Source organism: Erpetoichthys calabaricus, chromosome 1, assembly GCF_900747795.2.
Source record: "Erpetoichthys calabaricus chromosome 1, fErpCal1.3, whole genome shotgun sequence".
Classification (NCBI taxonomy): domain Eukaryota; kingdom Metazoa; phylum Chordata; class Cladistia; order Polypteriformes; family Polypteridae; genus Erpetoichthys; species Erpetoichthys calabaricus.
Genome location: NC_041394.2, coordinates 294,039,635 through 294,067,588, shown reverse-complemented (window position 1 = coordinate 294,067,588; position 27,954 = coordinate 294,039,635). Strand labels below are relative to the sequence as shown.

The 27,954-nt window shown below is 36.9% G+C and overlaps 1 protein-coding gene across 1 annotated transcript in view; it reads left to right on the top strand.

Moving 5' to 3' along the window:
- bltp3b (bridge-like lipid transfer protein family member 3B) overlaps window positions 1–27,954 on the top strand; it is a 243,416-nt gene that overhangs the window by 182,709 nt on the left and 32,753 nt on the right. Inside the window, exons 15-18 of the mRNA XM_028816858.2 lie at window positions 4,155–4,312; window positions 5,412–5,578; window positions 8,027–8,177; window positions 20,607–20,863. Coding sequence (XP_028672691.1) covers window positions 4,155–4,312; window positions 5,412–5,578; window positions 8,027–8,177; window positions 20,607–20,863 — 733 coding nt within the window. The remainder of the gene's footprint in view (window positions 1–4,154; window positions 4,313–5,411; window positions 5,579–8,026; window positions 8,178–20,606; window positions 20,864–27,954) is intronic.

The window sequence follows — 27,954 nt, the reverse complement described above, 5'->3', positions numbered from 1 at the left end:
GAGTCGCACCATTTAACAAAGTCATTGATTAGGTCCCTATACTCCTCCTCCAGCCCATTCCTGATGCAGCCCACGATAGCAGTGTCATCAGCGAACTTTTGCACATGGCAGGACTCCGAGTTGTATTGGAAGTCCGATGTATATAGGCTGAACAGGACCGGAGAAAGTACAGTCCCCTGTACTCTTTCTTGCTCTTTCTTGGCATGAAACCATACTTCTGCTCACTAATCATCACCTCCCTTCTTAATTGAGCTTCCACTACTCTTTCCTATAACTTCATGCAGTGGCTCATCAATTTTATCCCCCTGTAGTTACTATAGTTCTTCACACCCACCTTATTCTTAAAAATCTGCACCAGTACACTTCTCCACTCATCAGGCATCTTCTCACTTTCCAAGATTCCATTAAACAATCTAGTTAAAAACTCCACTATGCTTCATCTCTCAGTGCTTCCACAGGTATGTCATCTGGACCAACGGCCTTTCCATTCTTCATCCTCTTCATAGCTGTCCTTACTTCCTCCTTGCTAATCCACTGCACTTCCTGATTCACTATCTCTACATCATCCAACCACTTCTCTCTTTCGTTCTCTTCATTCATCAGCCTCTCAAAGTACTTTTTCCATCTTCTCAACACACCCTCCTCGCTTATGAGTATGTTTCCATCTTTATCCTTTATGACCCTAACCTGCTGCACATCTTTCCCAGTTCGTTCCCTCTGTCTAGCCAATCGATACAGGTCCTTTTCTTCCTTCTTAGTGTCCAACCTCTCATACAACTCATCATATGCCTTTTCTTTAGCCTTTGCCACCTCTCTCTTCACCTTGCGCCTTATCTCCTTGTACTGTTGTCTACTTTTTTCATCTCTCTTACTATCCCACTTCTTCTTCGCCATCTTTATCCTCGGTATACTTTCATTTACTTCCCTATTCCACCACCAGGTTTCCTTTTCCTCCTTCCTCTGTCCTGATGTCACACCAAGCACCCTTCTTGCTGTCACCCTTAGTACTTCTGCTGTAGTTGCCCAGTGCCTGTCTTACCTCCTCCCTAAATTCAACCTTGCAGTCTTTCTTTTTCAACTTCCACCATTTGATCCTTGGCTCTGCCCTTAGTCTCCTCTTCTTGATCTCCAATGTCATCCTACAGATCATCATCCTATGCTGTCTACCTACACTTTTCCATACCACCACTTTGCAGTCTTTAATCTCCTTCAAATTGACTCTTCTGCATAGGATATAATCTACCTGTGTGCATCTTCCTCCACTCTTGTACGTCACCCTGTGTTCCTCCCTCTTCTTAAAATACATATTTACCACAGCCATGCCCATCCTTTTCGCAGAATCCATTATCATCTGACCTTCTTCATTCCTATCGACACCATACCTACCCATCATTTCCTTGTCTCCTCTGTTCCCTTCACCAACATGTCCATTGAAATCCGCTCCAATCACCACTTTCTGTCCCAATGGTATACTGCCCATCACTTCATCCAACTCATTCCAGAAATCTTCGTTCTCATCCATCGCACACCCAACTTGTGGAGCATATGCACAAACAACGTTCATCATCACACCTCCAATTTCCAGCTTCATAATCATTACTCTGCCTGACACTCTTTTCACCTCCAAAACACTCTTGACATACTATTCCTTCAGAATAACCCCTAGCCCATTTATCCTCCCATCCACTCCATGATAGAACAATTTGAATCCACCTCCAATCCACATGGCCTTACTCCACTTCATTTAGTCTCTTGAACGCACAATATATCAACCTTCCTTCTCTCCATCATATCGGCTAACTCTCTCCCCTTGCCAGTAATACTGCCAACATTCAAAGTTCCTATCTTCAGTTCCACTCTGTTTACCTTCCTCCTCTCCTCTTTCATCTGGATACGTTTCCCCCCTCTTCTTCTCCTTCTTCGGCCAACAGTAGCCCAATTTCCGCCAACACCCTGTTGGGTAACAGTACTAGTGGTGGTCATTGTTAACCCAGGATTCGACCGATCTGATATGGAAATCTGTATTGTTTTCCGCATATTGATCTGGCACAATTTTACACCGGATGCCCTTCCTGACGTAACCCTCCCCATTTATCCGGGCTTGGGACCGGCACAAAGAAACACACCGGTTTGTGCATCCCCTGTGGCTGGGTTAGATTAAAGGCAGAAACCATATCTGAAGTTCAGATACCAGTCCTCTGGAGGATACAATCACATACTTCTATGTTCATTCAGTGTAGAGTTGCTGTTGTACGTCACACACATTTGGGGAGGGGCAGATAAACTAGAAAGCCCAGAGAAAAACCCATGAAGATGGCAGATAAGTACAAAGTCTGTACAGACAATGCCTCTACCAGGATTCGAAATGGAGCTGACAGCTCATCCCATTTAAATTGCATATTACACTTTATTTTACAAAAAAAGCTTTAAATATTCAAGGGACTCCCTTCAAAACCTTCAGCAGCATGCCCTGTTGGGAATCCAATGACTTACTGTTGTTGTGGTGGTGGGGGGGGGGGGGTTTGGCTGAGGAAGTTCTAACCATAAGCCATTTCCTTGAATATATTTTTGTGATTCTTTTTTTTTTAGTTCAAATATTTGCTTACCGGAGTATGACTAGTTAAAGGTCAGTAAACATCTGACAGTCGTCATCAAATTATAAACCTCTCTCTTAAAACTGGTAAATTTTGTCACAATTTTACACCAATTGATTTTATCACTCAGCCCAAATTTCGTATGGCTGGGGTTGCAATGCCTGATTGCATCTTACGATTGGACTGTGTAACAATTTGGAAAAATTTGTGTCATGTTAGAAATTTCAGTCGGCTGTCTTGTAATGTGAAGAGTCTCAGCAGCCAGTTTTCTGATGTCCCCATCAAATTTCCAAAATTCATTGTGCAACAATTGCAAAGAGTGCAAACATCTGCACAGATAGATCACCACCAATTTAGCTAATTTCCCCAAGACTGGAATGATGTGTATATATATATATATATTTATATATATATATATATATATATATATATATATATATATATATATATATATATATATATATATATATATATTTACTTATTGGTAATTTGTGGCCATTTATTGTATTTTATTTGTGGTTATCGTTATGTCTCTGTCTTTTGTTATTTGAGGCACGGCAATGCAGTGGTTATCTCAGATCACATTTTTGACTACAATAATCTGGCATAGTAGGCAGAGTTTTCTGTGGCCCTTGGGAACAATTAAAATAACATTGTCCCATTATAAAATTAAAATTAATTCAGTTCCTTCTTTTCCTTTGACTTCAATGCATTTCCAAATATTTCCGTGATTTCACCAAACTCATATCAAAGCAAACGATATGGGGTTCGCTCATCACTTTTTCAGTGACATGTCAATCAGACCGAAAGTGCTTGTGCAGCACAGTACGACTGAGAAAAGCAAGTTTTCTTTTATCCAAAGTCAAAGAGAATGTATTTGTTAAGTTTTAAGGCTTTTCTTTTCCAGTTTTGCTTCATGCCCCTGCTGCCTCCATTGTAAAGCACCAGTACAGGCAAGATTTTTATTTAAATTTTATAGGAAACACTGGACTTTGGAATATATTTTTGCAGTGGCAAATGCATAAATGCAACGTTTGTGAAGAAATAAATTTGACTTGAAAAATACCAAACTTATCTTAAATGATTAAAGCAGCATATGATAACCAAAAGGGTTTCAATCAATTGCCTATGAACCTGCTTGTGCTCCTCACTTTAAATTCCATTTTTACTTTGTGCTATAAATTCAATTTTATTACAAGAAATGGAATCCTGCATTTCAAAATAAAACTGAGCTATAACAATGTTGTTTGTTGTTTAATGGAAAGCAGCTTGAACTTTTATTAAGTGAGCTACATACTGGACTGGCATGGTGTGTTAGGACAGGCTGCATTTCTGTACCAATTGCCATCATAGTTAGAGGCTTTCACTGACTCTAAATTAAAATGTAGGTTATAAAATAAATGGAATTACCAAATTAAGTTGTAATCGTGAAGACCACTGGGTGTCTGCAAATGTGATTAATAGTTCTTTCTGTCAAATTGTTGTATCTCTGCTACTCATTTGGTCTAGGGCTTAAGAGTGTACGTTAATCTGTTTGTTTTGTTTCCCTTTTCTCTGAAGTGGGAGGCTCATGAAGGAGAGGTCGCAGTCCAGTTTGTCTGTGTCTTATAAAAATATCAAGAGAAGTCCATCATTACCATCACTTGATAACATCTCACTCGACAGCACTATGCTAGAAGAGCATTTGTTAGAAAGTGATGGGAGTGACAGCCTTAAAGGTAATGGGAGAAAGAAGAAGAAACATTCATATTTCTATCCCTGATAAAAGCAATCAATATAAAAGTAACAGTTTTGAAAATTGAAACAAAAATCCAGTACCTTTCCCGTTATGTTCATGGAATGTAATACTCTCATCACTCAATATAATAAAATTAATTCTGCTTAAAACAATTACAGTATTAAAGTAAAATGTCAGGACATGTACAATTCTTTTGTCTTATCCTAAGCACCACTAGATGGCAGCAAGTGGTTTATAGTACTTTAAGAAATTCCAAAAATTTTAATAGCAATTGTGTGGGCAAAATTTCTGAAGAGGAACAATTTATATTGTTTTGTTGTTGTATATTGCTTTGTTTGATATTTTTAAAATATGTAAAAACAAATGCATGATTGGCAAAAGAAAACAAGACAGTTACTTAAATACTTAAGCCCAGCATGAATTTTAGTTTGTAAACCTCTCTAAATATTGTCTACCACGCTGACTGATGGCTGTACTGCATTACTGAGGCCACATATTGATGCTTTATGTTTTGGATTCTTAAAGATTTTAAAATGGTGCTGCAACTCAAAACACAGCATTTAGTTCAAATATCATTTTCTGGGTGTTTGCCTATTTTTATACAGTATATTCAGAAATAACACATATTACAAGCTGACAATTTAAAATTTTATAGTCCCAATTTAAAAAAAGGTGCACATGCATTACACATATCTTTTCCCTTTCTTTGCTGTTTTAACTCTAGTTACCTTTTTGCTGAAAGCATACAAAGAAAAAGAGGTAACGAGGAGAAGTGCTCATGGTCTGTTTTCCAGAAACAACTGAAAGAAACCTGTCTGTGGTATATTGTGTCACTGTTTCTTTTTCCTTTTCCTGTGATGCTAATCAATCTTGTTTAATATTTGGCAGTGCATCTCATCTTGGCTATCAGAAGTCATTGACACCTGTAGAATTCAATGTGTAGCTTATTTTTGTGTAGCTTATTTTTGTGCTAATGGATGTTTGGGCAATATCAGGAAGGGAGTGTGGTGGGAGAGGCTGGGAGTAAAGATGTCTTCTGCGTAATATCATGTGTCTAAACAGTGATGTTCTCCCCACAGAGTCACTTGCAGGTGACATTTTTGGGATGAATTTCAGGGATACTATGAGTGATCAAAGCCCAGCTGAAAGTGCAAGTGAAGCCCTTGGAAATTATGCTGAGGGTGCAATGTCTCCAGATGCTATAAGTGCTGCTTCTCAGAGTATTGATGAAAACTCAAAAGATTTGGTAACCATGTTTGTCTTTTTATTATTTAAGTATTAGTGCTTATTACATATTTGGAGTGTTATTGTTGCAATTATATACTGAAAAGCATAGCTTTCATTGGAAAAAATATATATTTTTACGTCCTCGTTACTATACATTGAGTGGCCACTTTATTAGGTACAAATGTGGCTGCAATCCAATATATGAAATATTCCTTATATGTTCAAAAAGTATAGGTTCAACTAAATAATAAGAATGGCCAAGACATTTAAGTGACTTTGACCTTGGTATGGTTGTTGATGTCAGGTGCAGTGACTCTGGCATGTTACAAACATGCCCTCTGGGGATTTTTATACACTGTAGTCTGTAAAGTTTACAGAAAATGGAGGCATCAACAGAACCGATTCTGTGAGTAACAGCTCTGTGGTTGAAAACACTTTTTTAATGACAGAGGTCAGAAGAGAATGGCCAAAGTCATTCAAGCTAACAAAACAGCGACAAATACTTAAGAAGTTCTGTACAGAAGGGCATCTCTGGACACAATAAGCATTGGAGAGGACCAGAACAGGAAAATGAACCTACAGTGGGCATGTGATCACCACAGTTGGAAAAATTAAAATAGGAAAAATGTAATCCGGTGTGAAGAACCTTGCTTTCTGCTTCAACAGACAGATTGTAGTTTCTCAATTCGGCATAAACAGCTTGAATCCATTTTTTAAACTAAATTGTGTCAACAGCGGGGATTGTGGAATGTTTTCTTAGCACATATATCAAAGCTCTTAATACTAATTGAGTGTCATTTGAAAGGCCACAATGCATCAAAGTATTGTTTCTCTTTATGGCCACAGTCCACCCTTTTTTCAAACGGATACCTGAAACAGGATATTGTCTTTGTAACAGAGCATGCATCATCTTAAACTGGTTTCACAACCATGACAGTGACTTCAGTTTACTACATTAGTTTGCATACTCCACAGATCTCAATCCAGAAAAACTCATTTTGCATGAGGTGGAAGAGAAGGTTCACATTGTAAATGTGTGGCCAAAAACATTCTGCAGCAAATTGTTTGCTATCATGTTAGGGGTTCTTTAAGTAATGTCTAAAACACCTTGTTGAAGACGTCAGGCTGTTTTACAAGCAAAAGATATACTCAGTACCAGATAAGTAAGCCAAATAAAGTTTCCACTCAGTATATAATATTATCTGATTTATTTTTTTAGTGAGTAATTTACTCTTTGAGATACAGATTTATTGTAAAATTTAGTATATGAAAATATTATTAATGCTAACAGTTTGATAATTGAAACTTCCTTTTTGTGGATTAAGCAAGATTCATACTAATGGATAATAAAAAATTAAAAATTAAAAAAAAACTCTTCTGTAAATGTTATTGGCATTCTTTCGCTCCATTCTTGAGTTATTTATGTCTAGACAGGAAGATAGACAAAGTTTTTTCTTTTCTGAAAATAAGTTCTTAAAATTGAGTCAGCAAAAAAAAGCTTGGCGTTGACCACACTGCTGGACTTTCCCAGCGTGACCTGAGTTTGTTGAAAGAAAACTGCAGTACTAGGGTATTGTACCGTGTTAGCCATTATGAATGTAGTGACAAGACAATTTATATGACACCTTTTATTGGCTAACTAGAAAAGATTACAATATTCAAGCTTTTGAGGCAACTCGGGCCCCTCTTTTTTAGTTAGCCAATCAAAGGTGTAATTTTACTTGACTTGTCACTACATTGAAAGAAAACTGAAAAAGATTAACTTAATAAACTTCAAGCAACATGTTATGAGAAGGGCTTTTGGTCATAGTTGACTTGTCACTGTCCACATCCAGACAGTGTACAAAAGTGATGAAGAAGACCAATAAAATACTATATTACAGAGCATTCTAGAGAGGTTATGCTTAAAGCTTTAAACTTTTACTTGTGAGGCCGTATCTGAAACACTGTTTGTAATTTTCATCTCAAAATTAAACAAAAACAAAGTACTGAAACAAAATATTTGACTAGGTCTAGGATGCAGGATATTAGCTGTAACAAAAGATTTAAGTAACTGATTAATTTCATTTTGAACAAAAAGAGATTGCGTGCATGATGGAAGTGTTTAAAGTTATGAAAGTAATTAGTAGAGCAGATACCAATTGCTGCTTTTAAATGAGTTCTTCCACAAAACCTGGGGGCGTAAATGGAAACTCGTTTATTGAAAAATTGGAAAGAAAGCAAGTGATATATCAATTAGTCTAACAAGCAGTGGAGTATTATGTGAAATGGGTGACCTGCAAATGTCACTTTGACATTTTGTGAGTGATGAGCTAGTTTGCGCTGATGGCCTGTTCTCCTCAGAATTTATTCTTATGTGCTTTTGTGATACAGTAAGAGTTCAGCAGATAGTGTGAAAAGAAACATTGTGGATGCATATCACCCAATACTGAAATTTGTACTTTGCATTTTTTTCTTTTTTTACAAGGTGTCTGTTTTAGTGTTTAAAATATTTGGTGCTACCTGTGCAATTGATGTCAAGGGTGACGATATAGCTGTGTGCCTCCAGGTTAACCGTGTGATACCAAATCAAGTTGGAAACATCAGTGTTAGAGAGTACCTCAGTAACCACAGCCTCGGTAAGAGAAATCTTCATATTGACATATCTATAATATGGTGAATATCGTATTGTTTTTTTGTATCAGTATGCTGCTGCTGAAGTATGTGAATTTCCCCTTGGGATTAATAAAGTTATCTATCTATCTATCTATCTATCTATCTATCTATCTATCTATCTATCTATCTATCTATCTATCTATCTATCTATCTATCTATCTATCTATCTATCTATCTAAATGTTTAAGCCCATGTTATGTTTCTGCTAAGCCAGTTATATGCGTATGTGTGTGAGTGTGCACGTTATTATATCCATGTCTTAACAATCAACTGACTAGGGCATCTGGCATTGTTTCAGAAGTACTAAAAAAAGAGATGATTCATTTGTTAGTTGCCATTGTTATTATGTTACTGATCTGTGTTTTTGTAACAATCCTTGTTGGCATTTTGTGTACATTTCACAAATCATTAACTCTCTTGAATAATAATTACAGGAAAGTTGGCAGATTAGCATTGTGGTGCAGTGGTAGCACTGCTGCCTCACACCAAGGACACCATGGTTCATATCCCAGATGCCGTCTGAATGGAGTTTGCTCATTCTTCTCACATCCATATGGGCTTCCTCTGGGTCCTCCAGTTTCCCCCCGCAGTCCAAAGACATGAAGGTTAGGTGAATCAAATGCATAACTCTGCAACATTGCAAATAAAAAGTAAAGCTGTATACCTCACTTAAAAAGTGTTACATACATAAATAACAATTACTGCTATTTAATTTACAACTCCAAATTAGCCTAGTGTTGGTGAGTTCATGCATCTGTGTGAATACTCTTGGTGGGTTGGTGTCCCATCCAGGATGGGTTTCTGCTTGCTGGTATTGATCCCAGCCATCATGAGCCTGAACTGGATATATCATCTGCCGTGCAGGAGAAGACCGAGGAAAAGGATGATAGAAAAAATGTAGCAGATGAACGGAGCAAGGTATTAAACCGGTCGATCAAAGCAAAGGAACACCTAAACCCAACACACAATCTAAAAATTCATAAACCAAATACTTGTCAGATTATTAACACAAAAGACCTTAAACCAAGTAAAAATTCTTTATACTAATGTCAAATTTGGATGATTACTAGCATCGACAAGCAGGGTTTAAATAATTTTGCTAATAATGGTAAAGCGCAACTTCCGGAAAAGGGATGGGACTTGACAAACAGAGTTCAAAATAGCTGTTATCATCACAAAACAAAGATGCAGTTGTGGTAACATTGAAAATAATAAATACATGAATATTACTTAACATGATAGGGAAATTAAATTAAAATGTATAAACACATGTCCTAGTCATGATAATTGAGTAATCAGGCTTAACTGAAGTGTGAGTTTGGAGATAACAAAACATGTCAGTACTCAGTGAGATTTTAAAAAGTCTGATATGGAAAGGGCAGTTGTATTAATAGTGAAAACCTGAGAAGTTCTCACAACTAGTATGAAGACTGGAAACTTATAGCTTCTTATGTGTGAAGAGCACGCCTGTCTTAAAATTTTTACACCATACATGCAGAGCATAATTTAAAATAAAATACCTTTGTAAAGATGATTCTCATTGTGCCATGAATCGGTCTTATCGACTGATTTATCTACACAATCAGAGATTTGAAACTTGAAAGCACCTTGTGAAATGGACTCATTGCTTATAATGGACTCTTCACTATTTACATCTACATCAGCTAGTGTACAGAAGTGATAAAGAAACCTAATAGGATGTTAGGTTGTACTGTCCTATGGGTAGAATAACAGTCAAGAGAGATTATAGTGAAATTATATATCACACTGCTGAGGCCTAATCTAGAGTGCATTGTGTAGTTTTGGTCATTGTATATCAAAAAAAAGACATATCAGCGCCAGTGAAAGTCCAGAGAGTACCAACTGGAGTGATTCTGGGACTAATAAGGAGAGATTGAATATTTTTAGTTTGAACAAATAAAGATTAAGATGTAACATGATTGTAATGTTTACAGTTATGAAGGGAAATAGTACAGTGCATCCCAGCTGTTGTTTTAAAATGAGTTCTTCAACAAAAACATTGAGACATAGAAGGTAACTGGTAAAGGGTAGATTTTACAGAAACATTAAATAACAAACACAAGGAATAAATTCCAATTAGTTTGTCAGACAGTCGGAGACCTTCAGAACTGAACTTGAAATTATTTTGGGGACATTAGGTGAATAGGACTGATAACCTTGTTAGCCTGAATTGCCTGTTCTTATTAAGATTTTTCCAGTGTTTCCTTTTTTTACTTTGAATGTTACACTGTTTGTTTATGCTTGTAAATACATTCATAACCACCTTTGTTTGACATTTAGTTTAAAATTGATTGCTTAGAAAAGTGCTTTTTAATTGTCGTTGCTATGAAAAGCAGTATATAAAATATAAAAGCAATGTTTAAAATAAAGAGAGCATGTGGTGAGGTTTAAGCCTACTAAGGTTTACATTCCAAGGCTCTCGGCATCCTTAAAATGGGAAAAGTTCTACCTGTTCAAAAAGCATTGAGCACACATCAGTAAACTTGTTATATAGTTGATGACAGAACACGGGTGATGTTCATGTTTTAAACACAAGGATTCCTGTTATGTCAGCATAAAACTGTAAAAGGAAATATTGCTGTGCCTCAGCATTTCTTTAAATCCATTCCTGTTGTTATTCTAAAAGATAATAATTCTATGTGTGCCAATGAAGTTAAAATATATTTGATTCTAATGCTGACTATTCAGAAAAAAAGTTTTGCCTGAAATAACAGAAAAAATGGTGAACTGGCAAAAGAAAAAGTTTTTTTCCTGAACATTTATTTATTTAGCAGATCCTAATATATATAGTGATTTACAAATATTAAGAATAAGTAGGATCCAAAAATTGGTGGACTGATTTCATATGAGCATTAAACCATAGGTGTTTTTTCTTTATTCCTATTAACAAGTAGGCTCATCCTGCTATCCATTTTCTGAACCTGCTTTATTAACTGTGTTACTGAAAACATGCCTCATGACTTTGGGATGTAGATCACATATTAACGTAGGCTGAACATAAATGTCCCACTTAATAAGCACAGTTACCAGGAAGTGTAGTTCAAATGCTGTGAGGCTCATCCTTTACCTGTTGCACAACCGCTATTGCCCTCCATCTCCTACAATTAAAATAAGCTGTTAAGTTCAGCATTAATGTTATAAACCAGTGGGTTTGTAGGACATTTCAGAAGATTTGTATGAGTATCTTGGGAAAGCTGCTGGTACATGTCATTTAAAAAAACTATTGTTTTGCGATTTTGAAGAAAGTGATAATTGTGAATTGTCTGGTTATTGACATGATACTGTGTTCAGCATTTTGTATCCATTTTCTGTCACCCTTACAATTATACATCTGTTGCAAAAGTGCAAGGCTTTCAAGAGTATAAGACATCACAGGGTATTTCCTCCTTAATCAACATGACAGAGTTGTCTCTTTTTACCCTAGTCTTTGGAATGTGTTGTTTTTAAACATTCATTGATATATATATATATATATATATATATATATATATATACAGTGGTGTGAAAAACTATTTGCCCCCTTCCTGATTTCTTATTCTTTTGCATGTTTGTCACACAAAATGTTTCTGATCATCAAACACATTTAACCATTAGTCAAATATAACACAAGTAAACACAAAATGCAGTTTGTAAATGGTGGTTTTTATTATTTAGGAAGAAAAAAAAATCCAAACCTACATGGCCCTGTGTGAAAAAGTAATTGCCCCCTGAACCTAATAACTGGTTGGGCCACCCTTAGCAGCAATAACTGCAATCAAGCGTTTGTGATAACTTGCAATGAGTCTTTTACAGCGCTCTGGAGGAATTTTGGCCCACTCATCTTTGCAAAATTGTTGTAATTCAGCTTTGTTTGAGGGTTTTCTAGCATGAACCGCCTTTTTTAGGTCATGCCATAGCATCTCAATTGGATTCAGGTCAGGACTTTGACTAGGCCACTCCAAAGTCTTCATTTTGTTTTTCTTTAGCCATTCAGAGGTGGATTTGCTGGTGTGTTTTGGGTCATTGTCCTGTTGCAGCACCCAAGATCGCTTCAGCTTGAGTTGACGAACAGATGGCCGGACATTCTCCTTCAGGATTTTTTGGTAGACAGTAAATTCATGGTTCCATCTATCACAGCAAGCCTTCCAGGTCCTGAAGCAGCAAAACAACCCCAGACCATCACACTACCACCACCATATTTTACTGTTGGTATGATGTTCTTTTTCTGAAATGCTGTGTTCCTTTTACGCCAGATGTAACGGGACATTTGCCTTCCAAAAAGTTCAACTTTTGTCTCATCAGTCCACAAGGTATTTTCCCAAAAGTCTTGGCAATCATTGAGATGTTTCTTAGCAAAATTGAGACGAGCCCCAATGTTCTTTTTGCTTAACAGTGGTTTGCGTCTTGGAAATCTGCCATGCAGGCCGTTTTTGCCCAGTCTCTTTCTTATGGTGGAGTCGTGAACACTGACCTTAATTGAGGCAAGTGAGGCCTGCAGTTCTTTAGACGTTGTCCTGGGGTCTTTTGTGACCTCTCGGATGAGTCATCTCTGCGCTCTTGGGGTAATTTTGGTCGGCCGGCCACTACTTGGAAGGTTCACCACTGTTCCATGTTTTTGCCATTTGTGGATAATGGCTCTCACTGTGGTTCGCTGGAGTCCCAAAGCTTTAGAAATGGCTTTATAACCTTTACCAGACTGATAGATCTCAATTACTTCTGTTCTCATTTGTTCCTGAATTTCTTTGGATCTTGGCATGATGTCTAGCTTTTGAGGTGCTTTTGGTCTACTTCTCTGTGTCAGGCAGCTCCTATTTAAGTGATTTCTTGATTGAAACAGGTGTGGCAGTAATCAGGCCTGGGGATGGCTACGGAAATTGAACTCAGGTGTGATACACCACAGTTAGGTTATTTTTTAACAAGGGGGCAATTACTTTTTCACACAGGGCCATGTAGGTTTGGATTTTTTTTCTCCCTAAATAATAAACACCATCATTTAAAAACTGCATTTTGTGTTTACTTGTGTTATATTTGACTAATGGTTAAATGTGTTTGATGATCAGAAACATTTTGTGTGACAAACATGCAAAAGAATAAGAAATCAGGAAGGGGGCAAATAGTTTTTCACACCACTGTATATATATATATATATATATATATATTGGTTAGTATATGCAATTAAAAACATCGTTTAGGCACTGATAATAATAATTCTTTACATTTCTATAGCACTTTTCTCACTACTCAAAGCGCTCTCCACACAGGGAGGACCCAGGATGCGAACCCACAATCTCCTTACTGCAAAGCAGCAGCACTACCATTGCGCCACCTGTGAGGATAAAGGCATACATGATATGTGTTATTTATGTAAAATATTTGTAAATATGGGTACTGGTCAAGTGTCACTGTTGCACTGTTGGCCTGACAAGGCAAGGGCAGTGGTAGAAAATTGTTTCCTGTTGGCTCTGCAGAACACTGAATCTGTTTCAGTTAGCAAAGGTGCTAATACAAAAGACAGTAATTTTAACTAGTAGTCCTTATGCCAGTAAAAAGTGGACTTTATACAGGAAAATTAAAGAATTTTAGGAGTTTAAAGAGGACGTTTAAATAGTTATTTTGGCCATGGCAACCAAAGTGGCATTTAAGAACTTATGTAGAGCTTTGATATCAATCTCAGGATTTGGATATTGTCACATTGATCAAAAAAGGAGACTGACATGGCCTGACCATTTGGAAAGGATGTCAAAGAGTAGGGTCCTGAAAATAATGATGTATGGTAGGCCAGGTGGACAATGACAGAAATGAAGACACAGACAGAGTTGGCTTCAAGACACCTAGGAAGGGTGGATAGGATGGGAATGAGGAAATTGAGATCTGGACATAGACCTGACCGACAGATGGTTGTTAAATGAACCCAACTTCTACGAGGATGTGCGTACCATGGAGTGAGTTAGTTATGGTCAAACGAGAAATAAGAATACTTGAAAGTAAGCTGCAGTATGATATTTTATTGAAGGATTTTAAATAGCCATGCTTGTGCGTATGTGCTCAACATCAGTGTGCATTAAGGTGTTACTTGATTTTGTCAAAGAAAACACAATATTTATAATTGCCTAATAGGTTGATTTTGGAATGGTGGGTGATATGAACTTCATACTACAATAACTACTTTCCAATAAAATATATAAAATGCTTCTGTTAGGCATACATTTACATTATACAGTATGTTAGTGTGAAAATCTAAACTGTCTTGCAATCTAAAGTTACTCTGCTACTGCATTCCATACTGTCTTGCAGTGAATACTGCAACACCAAGAAAGGAGAAGACAACCCAGTTCTCTTTTTCTATATGTTGTTGTCTCTCTGGCACTGCATTTTGTGCTGTCCAAAGTCCATAGTTTTCATACTGCTTTTCTGACTCTTCTTTCTGTTTTACTCATGTTGTACACTTTTTTATTTATTATTTCCCATGGCAGCTTTTGATTTGCTTTTGCCTGATGATTAGTTGGATTTGTCTATTTCTTTAGAGAGAGGACACGTGACAGCTTTTTCAAAGTTGTAGTGAGCAAAAACGGTGAAACCAGAAAATCTTAGCACTTGTTTTGGTTTCTTTTTCCACTAACAAACACTACAACAGCAATTCAAAAGATTTTGTTTTGAATCTTGGCACTCAGAGGCTGAGAGTTACCATCTTGCATACTCAGGGAGACCAGCTAGTGACCATAAACAACAACTGTGGCCATGCAGAATGGTGGAAACCATCTGGAAGACCAGAACACAAAATGGAGTCACCAGGAAAATTATCAAAAATTTTAATAATACTTACAAAACAAGTACAAAAATGGGTTAATTTTGTTTTGTATTTTGCATTTTTGGTATGCTGATAGGTATAATATGTTTTTTCATTGCCTTCCACATTGCCTTGATTATCACATAATATTTAAAAATGTGGTTCATATCTTATATCATTGTAAGTAAAGAATACATTTATTTAACTGTCCTGGCTAATGTTTGTTGCTGCAACGATGTACTCTACTTCCCTATGCCGATGACCAAAAGACAGCAGCTATAGAAAAAACAGATGCACCTTTTAAGTTGCCCCATTGTCAGTATAGATAACTGGTATACAGTGATTTTGGTGCCAACGATGTCTGAACAGTTTTATATTAAGTTTATGGTGCTGATTAAGAATATATCTTTGGTTTTGCCAGATTGGCTCTAGTTTCTGAGATATTTAATAGTTAATTAATTAATTAACGCAACACATTTGAAAAGCATTCAGAATTGCAAGAATATTTTTATTTTAGTTACAGCTAGTAAGTAAACAGTCTAACATCATACAAAAAAGAAATGAAAAATATCTAACAGTGACAGGAAAAAAGTTATGTATGATGTGATTAATTAATACAATATTAATTAGTTATTGATTGTTATTAATGTCGATGCTTCAAAAAACGCTGTTTATGCGATTTCCTTTTATGTGTGTCATCAGGACAATCACGTTGGAGACTCTAACAGTAGTCTGCCATCGTGTGTATGTCCCATCTGCCTTGATATCTCTCCTCCATCACCTTCATATCCTGGTGGAACCTCTCACCTTGTTCCTCGCTGAAGTCTCCAAGGTTATCTGGAAATCTGTTTAAATGGCTATGAAGATCTTTATGCTCATAATAACTCCCACATTTCTGAAGTTAGCAAGCATATCCTGCACCAGTTCTTCATAATTGACTGCTCTGTGATTACCCAAGTAGTTCTTCACAACAGAGACAAAACTCTTCCAGGCCGAAGCCTCAGTGTCATTCATGCATTTGGTAAAATTGGAATCGTTCATGAGTTTACGAATCTGAGGAACATCAAAGATTCCAGCTTGTAGTTTTTCCATGCTCAGTCCAGGGAATGATCTACAAATGTACGTGAAGCAATTACCCATTTTGTCCAAAGCCCTAACAAATTGCTTCATCAATCCTAGCTTAATATGAAGCGGTGGGAGAATGATTTTGTTGTTGTCCACCAGCGGCTTGTTGATGATATTCGCAGTGCCAACAATCATTTCTTCCCTTGTAGGCCATGACACTTTTGTCCAATGATCTTGCTTTGCCCTGCTATCCCAGAGGCACATGAAGCATGGGTATTTTGTGTATCCAGATTGCTGTCCAAGCAAGACGTTCACCATCTTCAGATCAACACAAATTGTTCATGATAACGGATTTTCTGTAATACGATTTTTACATTTTTATATTCTTCTTTAAGTTTTGTTGAGTGAGCAATGGGAAGAGACGCATAATGGTTACCATTGTGCAAGAGAACACATTTCAAGCTTCTAATGGAGCTGTCTATAAAAAGCTGCCAGTCTTCTGGTCGATATTCTGTTAGTCCCATTTGAAGTACAATTCCTGGGATATCATTGCAGTATACAAGTTCTTCCTCTTGGTTGAAATATGGGAGAAGCCTCTCTTCTCTTGTCCAATAGGCTGTAATTTTAAGTTCCGCCTTTATAAGATTTTGTTCATTAAGTCTGGACGCTAAAAGTTCAGATGCTTGCTTGGACAGATGTAAGTCTCGAATCAGGTCGAGTTCTTTTTGGCCTAATGGTTGAGGCGTTGAAGAGCTTCCCTCAAATTCACTTCCACTGCTATTACCTGCCATACACTCCAATCCCTGCCTCTCTTCAGAGTCTGACAGTGGCTGCTTTGGTAGTCTGCTAAACACTGGTATGGGAACGTCATTGCTATGTGGAACAGGTCGTCTTGCTGATTCCAAATCAGGATAATCCCACCGAGCTTTCTTGTAACGATTAAAGCCTTTAATCTTTACAACACAAAGTAACAATCATCATGGTGGTTTTTCGCTTCTCTCCATACCATTGGCACACCAAAGTTTAAACTTTTTCTTTCACCTTTTGTCCACTGTTGTAGGTGCTCCACACATGTTTTGCAAACCATATGTGGAGCCCAAGACTTATCCTGGTCTGCAAGCTGTACTCCAAAATAAGCCAGGTATACTTGATGCACAATGTCTGTGATATTTCTTCTTTGTTTTTCAACCATGTACTCTTCACAGATGTAGCAGAATACATCAGGATTGCAGGCTCTTCTTGATGAAGTCATAATTTTTACATGTATTTATATACTTATTAAGACAGAACTTTTTGGGTATAAACCAAGACTGGGTTGACAAACTTATACTGTAGCCGACTTCTTTCCTCTGCAAATTCACAGTTGAATTCTGGCTTCAAAAAGTCACTTTTATAGCATTGTAGGCCTACAAATTAAAATACAAAATAATTATATGGGGTATTTCATTACCTAAGACACTGTTAAAGAGTTAAAAGACAGACCAAAAGCTATTGCATTTGTTATCACACACAAGTCGCATTGGGTGAATGCATTATTTTCATGGATGTCTATTATCTCAAAAAGTGAACCAATTCAGCAAAAGTAATGGGATTTTTGAATTCATCACCCTCAAAATACCCTTAATCCATTCAAAAAACCTTGGCACCTGAAAAAAAAAAATTTTTGTAGACCTGTGTATAATTATGGGTTTATGTAATGTTGTCTACCGTATATTATTTATTCGTTTTTTTGTCCTAATACCATTAGGTACTTCCTGTAGGATAAGGTACACTTATTTTTCTGAAACTAGATACATAAAAATGATATTGTTTGCTTGACATTTTTTTATGCTATGTATCATGCAGTGTTCTTAAACTTATACAAGACACCTTTTCTTGGGGCATGGGGCATCTAAAGTATACACGTTTCATTAGCCACATAGTTAAATCATAGACCTCCATTCCATAAATAATTCACTTATTAAAGTTAATTATTTTTGTATTGATGTCAGAAAAATGGCAGAATAATAAGGAGCCTGCTCACCATGCCTACTTTCTGAGGCTAATAAGAATTTGTAGTACCCAGACAACCCAGCAATACAGTTTTGATATTGTAGAATTTCCCACAGTTGGGAATCAGCACATCTCATCTCAGAGGTCACACACTTTGATAACTTCTCTTGTTTTCCGCCTTTGCTTAGTAGAGCTCAGTTTTCAGTTGTTACCATTTTTGACTATACAGTTTCATCTGAGCTACACAGCTATGTTGTTATTTTTTAAGGTGAGTGATTGCATATTTCTACAGTCTTGAAATTGGCCTAAATTATACAACTAAACCCAATTTTTATGAGGATGTGAGAGCCGATTTTGAGAATATCAAGAGTGTCAACTGTGAAAATAGTTAAGAACCACTGTCATAGAGCAGCACGCCTTTGACATCCATTATTACTCTTATGATGTACACTCTTGCTGTATTGTCGTTGTTAAGAGATGAGGTAGTCTTAGCTCCTGGTAGCATGTTTATCCGGCATCAATTGACACTTTTTAACAGAACCATGAAATTTTAGAAAGAACATGTCTGCCATGTGTTAGTATATAGCATACTGTATGTGTTGATTTGTGTTGTTTTCTTTTTCTTATATTAGGATTACAGTTATTGTTGGCTCTGTTTCACAGATCTTAATTTTATAATATTCCGAATGACTGTATTTTACATTTTGTATTTTTTACTACAGTTGTGATTTCCATTTATAATTTTATATTATTATTCTGTGCTTTGTTATATGGGCACTACCTTATCTTTGCTGGCAACAGCACCCATTGCTAGTTACAGGACAGCAGGGATGCAGAGCATAATGTCAATTCACTGCTGGTAGTAAAGATGGTGGCACACACCTATGTCCGAAGTTTTAGTCATTCAAAACAAGACCAATGACTGCATTAGAGCAACAAAAAGAAAGAAAGGAAAATGAGAAACTAAATGAGAATCTGGTTATGGCTTCATTTTGACATTGAATTAATTTAGTGAATTATGATTTGGATTTGGTGAAAGGTTACTAATCATGGTATAATGATTACCCTTCTAATTAACCCTAAAAAAATCAGATAAACAAAAGTCAGTCATCATCACTGTCCTAATTCATTTTAAACTCATTTAGACTTATATTTCCAAGTGTTTATGACATTAGGCTTAACTTGATGATTTTTAGTTCTCTGGTTTTTCTGCTGGGCTTGCACTGCACATCTTTTAAACCAATGACTATAGCATGCTTTGAGCAAGCACACATTTTGGGTGGCGGGCTGCTGACAATTTAAATATAAATTATTGATTATTTACTGTTCATTATCCCTTTAACTGTTCTGAATTCTCTTATTATTGTTAATGCCATCTTATATTGTTGGCTACCACTTGCACCTATCAGTTCAACGTTACATTTAACTTTGTTTCTTTTATTGTTTTAATTTATTCTCAGATTGGCCATTTTATCTTTTTTGTGTTCTTGTTTTGCTTTGAAAAGTGCCTTCTGATGATGTACTTTATGAAGGATGCGATTTTAAATAATGATTAACTGATTGAGTTTCTTGGTGCAAATTTTTGGATTTGAAATCATACTAGTTTTTAAGGCAAATATGTTTTTAGAAGTGTAAATACAAAGGTTTTTTGTTGTTGTTATAAAATTGTTAAAATTACTAAAAAACCCACGATATTACTGTATATTTGTTTGCAAGCCTTGATTTTCTTAGTTAATGAAAATCAGTAGTAATAGAAATAGTAATAATTGCTTTATTGATACTAAATGTATTGATGAAAACAAATTATTTATTTATTTTTTATTTATTTATACCTAGTAGTTATCCAAGCCTCATGGCCTCAGGCAGTGTTGCTTATAGCATTCTTGTTTTTCATTTGGTAGATTAAGCTTAATGTCGGTTTTATATGTTTATCTGCTATAATTTTAAGCTACCCTTTTTTACACAGAATGCCTAGGAGATCAATGAAAATGTCCAGTTTGCAAACTTTTTTTGAGCCATATCCTCAATATGAAATGTTGTGGATTGCACATTTACAAGGCAGGAGTATTTGTTAGAAGATCTGTAGTACTAGGGTGTTGTACCGTGTTATCCATTATGAATGTAGAGAAAAGCCAAGCAAAGTGACACCTTTTATTGGCTAACTAAAAAGATTACAATATGCAAGCTTTCGAGGCAACTCAGGCCCCTTGCCTGAAGAAGGGGCCTGAGTTGCATCGAAAGCTTGCGTATTGTAATCTTTTTAGTTAGCCAGTAAAAGGTGTCATTTTGCTTGGTTTTTCTCTACATTAGAAGATCTGAAAATTTAATTTTAGGTTGTATTTTAATTGTACTGTACAATTATTAAAAACAGCTACAGGTTACTCTTTATATGGCCATTTCCAGTACATTTGCATGAATAGTAAATGACTATCAGCCGTACTCTAACTTACAGTACTATTTTCATTTAGTAATCAGTGCACAGTTATATCTTATCGTGAGTTCTTTCCCATCACAACTAAAGGCCTTGTTGCTTTTGTTTTTTTTATAGGATCTGATCATTCAGCTCTGTCTGACCCCGACGACATTTGTCCAGAAGTGAGACTAAGGCTGGACATTGGGCCTAAAGCAGCAGTGTACTCCCCTCTGGCAGCAAAAAATGGCTTCCTGCATTGCAAAATACAACATTTTAGCTCTGACCTGTTAATGTCTTCCTTAATCAATCTTGGGCAATTTTTAGAGGATGATTGTGTTCCAGAAATTGTACCAATGAAAATTACAGTTTCTGATACCAATATTAATTTGAAGGTAAGTAAACTATTTTTTTGTTTTTAAATACTCACACAAAAAAAAACAACTTTCTGATGAAAATTAATTTACCACCACAGTACTCCTTTTTCTGATTATATGCTATAAGGTAAACTGCATCAGAAGGTTATTATTAGTAATACCAGGCATCTTACAGAAATAAAAAATTATAAACCTGGAATTTCTGCAGGTAGAGGTTTTTTGCACAGGCTTTATTCTCCACCCTTATGGTACATTCCACAATCTACATTATTATCAAAAGGTTTTTAGAAATTTGGCACTTGTGAAATTAGAAAGAGAATTATTTATTAATAAATCACAGACCATATTTTAAGATTTTTTTTTATTGTTGATCCTGTTCAAACTGTTACAGTAAAATATGGAATACTGCATTTCTTTATAGATAGATAGATAGATACTTTATTAATCCCTTATCAACATAATCTTTTGGACAGTACTGGATAGGCATTGGCTGAATGGTGGAGCAGTGATTTGCAATGCTTTGTCATAGGTCCAGAAGCCTGGGTTTCAGTCCTGATTGTTTAATATGTATAGTTCTCATATACTCCATTATATATGCATGGGTTTTTCAGTTGATAATCCTGTTTTTCTTCTGACATCCCAAAGACCAGTGTATTAAGTTAACTGGTGACTTGCCCCTACTGGGAAAATGTGGGTGTTTGCAAAGCGTTAGTGTTCCAGACTGAGTATTCATCCATAGCTGGTTTGTATCTTGGGCCCAGTGCTAACAGGGTAGGCTATGGCTGTCATGGCCCTGAATTAGATGAATCTGGTTAGGTGATGGATGGAAGGATAGATGGATGGCTGGTATCAGTATTGATTTGAAATATCTTTACCAAACCTGTTCCATTTGTTTACCAGTGCTGAAGCTAATGTTGAGGGTTTGGGGTTGAAATAACATATGCACATATCTTTTTAAAGCTAAAAAGGACTCTTCTTCAAATACACAATATGGTAATCAGTACTGAATTCCCAAATCTTTTACATGAAAAAAGTGTTTCCAGATTTCCTCCTTGAAAAGACTTCCAGTTATTTCCACCATTTTCCTCAAGTATGCTATTCATTGTTTTATTGAAGGAATTCTCCTGAATCAGATTTATTAATTCAGTTTTGAATTTTGAAAGCCTGGATTAGGCCACACCAACATAGCCATTCTCATGTTGATAATGACTATGTTGGTGTGCCGTAATCTAGGTTTTAATCCAGAGGTTTAATTCCCAGTAGGTTGATAGAGGACGATATGCCCTTTAGTTCTGTACTAGAGAGGCATGTTAATTAGAGCTACACAAAATACTGTGATGCTGTCTCATAGGTGCATTATTGAGAATGAGCACAAATGTCCCATGATTTATATTCAAACGTTTTTACAATTCAACCTCACATTGTTTTTGTCATTTTAATGACTTCTATGCACTGGCTGGATGATGAGAATGTTAAGTAAAGTATAGCTAAATCTTTTTCTTTTAGGTCATCATCACTGATTCGAATTGCAAGAACTCTACATTAAATATTACATGTTTAAAAACTCTTTAACAGGTTGGCTTATTAGTATCCTCTTATCATGCAGTTAAGCTGGTTTTTATTTAGTGTACATAAGTACAAATAGTCTTCAGATTTATTCCTAATGATGATTTCTATTACATCGTTAGCACATACAGAATGTGTCAATGATCAGCTAAACTAAAGTATGTAGAATTGTCATCTGAAATGGCCGATTTTCCTCCAAACAGAATTGCAATAGTCATCTAATAATCACCAGTACTTGTTAGCCAAGTAAAGCATCTGTGCAAGCTAGACATCATTGTTTATATATCCTGTGTTGCTATATTCTGAAATAAACTGGACATTTGGGAATTAAGGCTCTTAACCTGTGCCAAGAGATTAACATCATACCTAACCTGGGTATGACGTTAATCGGCATCCAGTCCTGCACGTAGGCCGTCCAAGCTGCAAGGAAAAACCTGGGGGTTGGTGGCAGAATTGGCACTCCGGCCACCATAAAAAAAAAAAAACCTCACACTGGTTCCATTCCATCTGAACTAGTGTGGTGCTGAGGTGTACTTGTTGCATTGCCACATTCGGGTCCTAATCTGGGATCCTGAGTTGGTTCATCATGTGGTGGGTGCGGCAATGCGATGTATCATCGCGTGCTCCTAACCTCCTCCTCCTCCTAATAATAATAACCAGTAAACCCCCGATTCTCTAAAGAATCGCAAATCCAAGAGTGGCAATTACTTTCTGTTCCCTCCAATCTTTGTAGGGATGAAAAATCATGGAGGGTGGGAGCGTCCTGGGAAAGTTTTCATTTAATGAAATAAATATATTTGTACTAAAGCTGTTTCTTTTTGGAGCCGTGACTCCTTTGGTTCTGGTGTTTCAGAAGCGAGTTGTAGGCGCCTTTGTTCATTGTTTTTATCCATGCAGTCTCGTTTTTGTTTTTCTATGGGTGTGTTGTTAGCTAGAAGTCGTTTGCTGTTAGGAATCATAATTGAACTTACTTTTAACACTGAATTACCTTAATGTGATTCAAATAAGCCACACTGACAGCTGCCAAACTGAGTGCTGGCACAGTGGATTAGAGCACACTGACTGTTGGCACTGTGTAGTGGAGTAGCTGGTGGTACTGTGGAGTGGAGAACACTGACCGCAGGCACTGTGGAGTAGCTGACTGCTGGCATTGTCAGTAGTCACCACTACCTCACGTTTAAATACATAGACATATATATAGATAGACGCCGCATTCACTGTATTTCCCAGTCGACACGATACATCAGCGCGTCAGCCTTATTGCGAGTGGCAAAAGTGCCATTTAAACTAATACAGGTAGATGTGGAAACCGGGTTTTCTGATGAAAAAACAATGTTTAAAACAGTATCATTTACATACAACAGATTTTGGCGAATCGTTTAAATGCAATTATTTATATCCATTTATACACTAATAATGGCAATTATTAAATAATAATAATTATAATTATTATTATTAATCATTCCTCCCATATAAGCAACATTTCGGGGACTGCCTTCTTCTATCTTCGAAACATTTCCAGACTTTGTCCTGTTCTTGCGCAACACAGTACTGAATTCAGTATTCATTAATGCCCGAGTCACCTCACGTATAGATTACTATAATGCTATTCTATCTGGCATCCCACAAAAACATATCCATCGCTTACAGCTTCTTCAAAATTCTGCTGCCAGGATAATATCCTGCTGTTGCAAATCCACTGAACATATTACACCTATTCTCTCTCAACTTCACTGGCTCCCTGTTAACTTCAGAATACAATACAAAATACCGCTCTTAACATTTAAAGCTCTCCACAACCTCACTGATCTCCTCCAGACTTACACTCCTCTCGCTCACTCAGATCTTGTAATTTGAGAGTATTCAGTCTGGCAATATGGTGCAGCCTTAGTTTGTGGAAGACAGACACAACTAAAGACATGAGCATAAAATGATGGTTGTCAGTTTCAAACTGTGTTTCCTCAATGTGCTCCTTGAGAAAAAATATCATCAAGTTTGAGAAATGTTAACAGCTAACAACAATCTACATAGTGACTAAATACGTTTAGCCAAAACGTTGTTTGGAGGCTGACTTGAGCACATAAATGCATTGCTTTGCTTGCTTAGCCTGGCTTAGCTAAAGTAAAGATTATAAAACGGGATTTTCTAATATCCAAATATAACCAAAACAATTGTTCAGCCTTACCTATGAAATGTAATCCCCTGGGATCTGATTTGGAGCGTACAGCGGTTTGTACAATCCCAAGCAGCACATTATTCATTACTTCACTCCACAGCAGTGCTACTCACAATATGGTGGCGACGTTGACGTACGATTCTGCTAGTCATGAGGCGTCTAGTTATTCTGTGTCTATGTTTAAATATGTCACCATGGCAACTTGTTGGCGTGCACGCTTTACCTCAAGTTTAGTTTACAGGTTGTGTTGTGTTGTTTGGGCACCACTTACTGACTTTGGGAAGCCGCTGGGTTTGACCCTTGGGCGCTGTGTGAGTGTGCGTGCGCTTTTGGCACGGGTTGCGTCTGGCATCCGTGCATATATACAACCTTCGTAAACATTACTAAACGAAGGTTTTATATTCGGTGGTGTGCGTGTTCGGGCGGCGGTTGTATTGTGACCTGAACTTTATTTTACAGGTTGTGTTGTGTTGTTTGGGCGCTACCTACTGAGTCTGGGAAGCTGTTGGATTTGACTCAGGGGCGCTGAGTCACAGTGCACGTGCGCTTCGGTGTGTCTGGCATCTGGCATCCGTGCATATATACAACCTTCGCTTAGTAATATAGATAGGATAGCAAGCACTGTCAACAGGTTTTCATTAAATGTTCAAGACTACATTTTATTTTATATTAACCTTTCTCTGAACAGCTGGTTGGACACAACTAGACTTAAAATAGTAATTTATTTCTTCAATATGTGTTCAGCACTATTTAATAAAAAAATTCCACATGATTATTCCACCTTCAACATGCCCATGCCGAAGACATCCTCAGCCACTTGCCTCAATGATTATTGCCACATAGCACTTACACTGGTCATCATGATGTGCTTTGAGAGGCCACCTGAAAGCCAGACTTCCCACTTCACATGACCCTCTCCCATTTGTCTATCGCTCCAACCATTCCACTGAGGATACCATATCATCTGCTTTTCATGTGGCCCATCCCATCTGGACAAATGAGACACTTACACTAGAATGCTGTTCATAGACTTCAGTTTAGCATTGAACATCATCATCTCTCAGACACTCATCTGCAACAGAGAGACCCCAGGAAGTCCACATCGATAACACCATCTCCAGCACCATCACACTAAGCACTGGTACCCCCTCAGGGCTGTGTACTCAACCCATTAATGTTCACTCTCCTGACACATGACTGCATACAGCACCTACACCATCATTAAATTCGCTTATGAAACAACGGTGGTGGATCTCATTAGCAATAGAGATGAGTCAGCTTACAGAAGGCAGATACGATAACTGGTGAACTAATGCAAGAGCAACAATCTGTCTCTTAACATGGAAATGACGGAGAAGATGCTTGTTCACTTCAGAAAAGCCCATGCTGTCCACACCTCACTGCACATCAATGGATCAGAATTGGAATTGGTCCAGAGCACCAAATTCTTTGGTGTGCACCTGGCAGCTGACCTTACTTGGACAATTAACATCACCTACATAGCAAAGAAAGGGAACGTTATTTCATGCCACTGTCTGCTACAATACTGTGCATGGATGGAATGACAATGAAGCCACTTGACTTGACTTATATAAGCATTCTTTGGGTTTTATCAGGGGCACACAAAAAATATTTTTCTTTTCCTAATAGTTCAAATAATTTTGCCATTCCTTGGATGAGGTTACTTCTATCATGTAAAATGTTTGCTCTGTTTGGTTAACCCACTAAATCTCTGCAGAGATTTCTTTTGTTTTACCATTGGTTAAAAAATGTTATTACTAATCTGATGTAACATTTTATTCTGAACTTTATTTGGGCAAATTTGTAAAATGCAATTAATCACAGCAACCTTGTGATTAACATATTTATTTTTATAGCATATTTTTCAGCCCTCATATAATCTTAAATGTAATCATGCTGTGTTTTGACATTTTCATTATTTTTAAATGTTGTTTCTTGATGATTTATTACAAATTCTTACACACATACATGCTGGTCACTGTTCTGACTGCAGTTGATGCATGAATTATATTTTTAGCTCGTGTTACTCTGGTCAACAACTCACTTGAGCCAAGGCAATATCAACACTGGAGCACAATTGACAAAGCCAGAAAGTATTGCTGGATATTTCCAAAATGGAATTTATCTAGTGGCTTTGGAATGCTTGATTATCATGACTCAGATCTTCCTAGCAGCTTAAAGCACATGCAGTACAGAAGTAGAAAGTAAATTTAGAAGAAGCCTAGGAGCTCGCATCAGTGGTGTCATTTTCTGAGAAGTTTTGGATTAAAATGCCCATTTTTAAATACATCTGGCAGTTCCTTTTATATATAAAGCATTTTACTCAGCAGTATTTCTGACAGCCCTTAAAATCATACTTGAGCATGTGCAGGTATGATGTCAGACCTTTTGTAAAATATAATTTGTATAAACTTTACTACTTGAGTAGTATTTGGGAGTATAGCTTACTTCAAAATGCTATATTATTAGCCAAACAAACTAACTGATGCTGATTTGTAGCATCAGACTCAAGATTGCAATAGGACGTAGAAGAAATTGTAAACTGAAAGGATGTAAAAAACAGACACATGCAATATATGAATCAACAAACACGTGTGCACTTTTCTACTTGTGCCAGGAAGGGGCGGACATTTTCTTGGATCTACAGATGACATCTCCATCCTCCTGCTTGTATTGTTATTTATCTCAGCTTAATTCAGACGTTGTTCTTACCAGTAGGAAACTATGGACTCTGCCTTCCACTCAGTTTGTTTTCTGCTTGTAAAGCTTATTTTTACACAAGGTAATGCATGGGGATATGGGCCACTGCCAGGTTTTAATACAATATGACTGCCCCATAAATTCCAAGCTGTAGTATTTTGCTTCAAGACTATTTGCATCAGTGCTTTACATACTTTTAAGGCAGTAACTACAGTGATAACATATGGAATGGTGATAGAACCCTTTACACAGTAATTCAGCATTCATTGATGGTGTGCTTTTCTAAGTGGTATCTGTTCCTGAAAACCATAGCCAATCTGTCTGTTTACTATGCTTACCTTATGGTGTGCTATATAGCATATCCACATTTTGGGCACCAAGCATACTCAGCTCCCATTCACAATATCTACTGTATAGGAAATCACTTTCCCTAGATCCAATACAAGCTCAGGCCCTTTGGTGACATTCCCTTTCCATCTGTCTTCTGATGGAGATCACCTCATTTGACAAGTTCCTCTTACTTGTCTCCTCAGGACACCAATCCCATGCCATGGGTGCTGTCCACTTCAGTCTCTAGAGCATCTTACACTTTTTTCCAGTGTGCAAAATAATCAGAGGTGATTTTGTGTAGTGAGCCAGTTTGAGA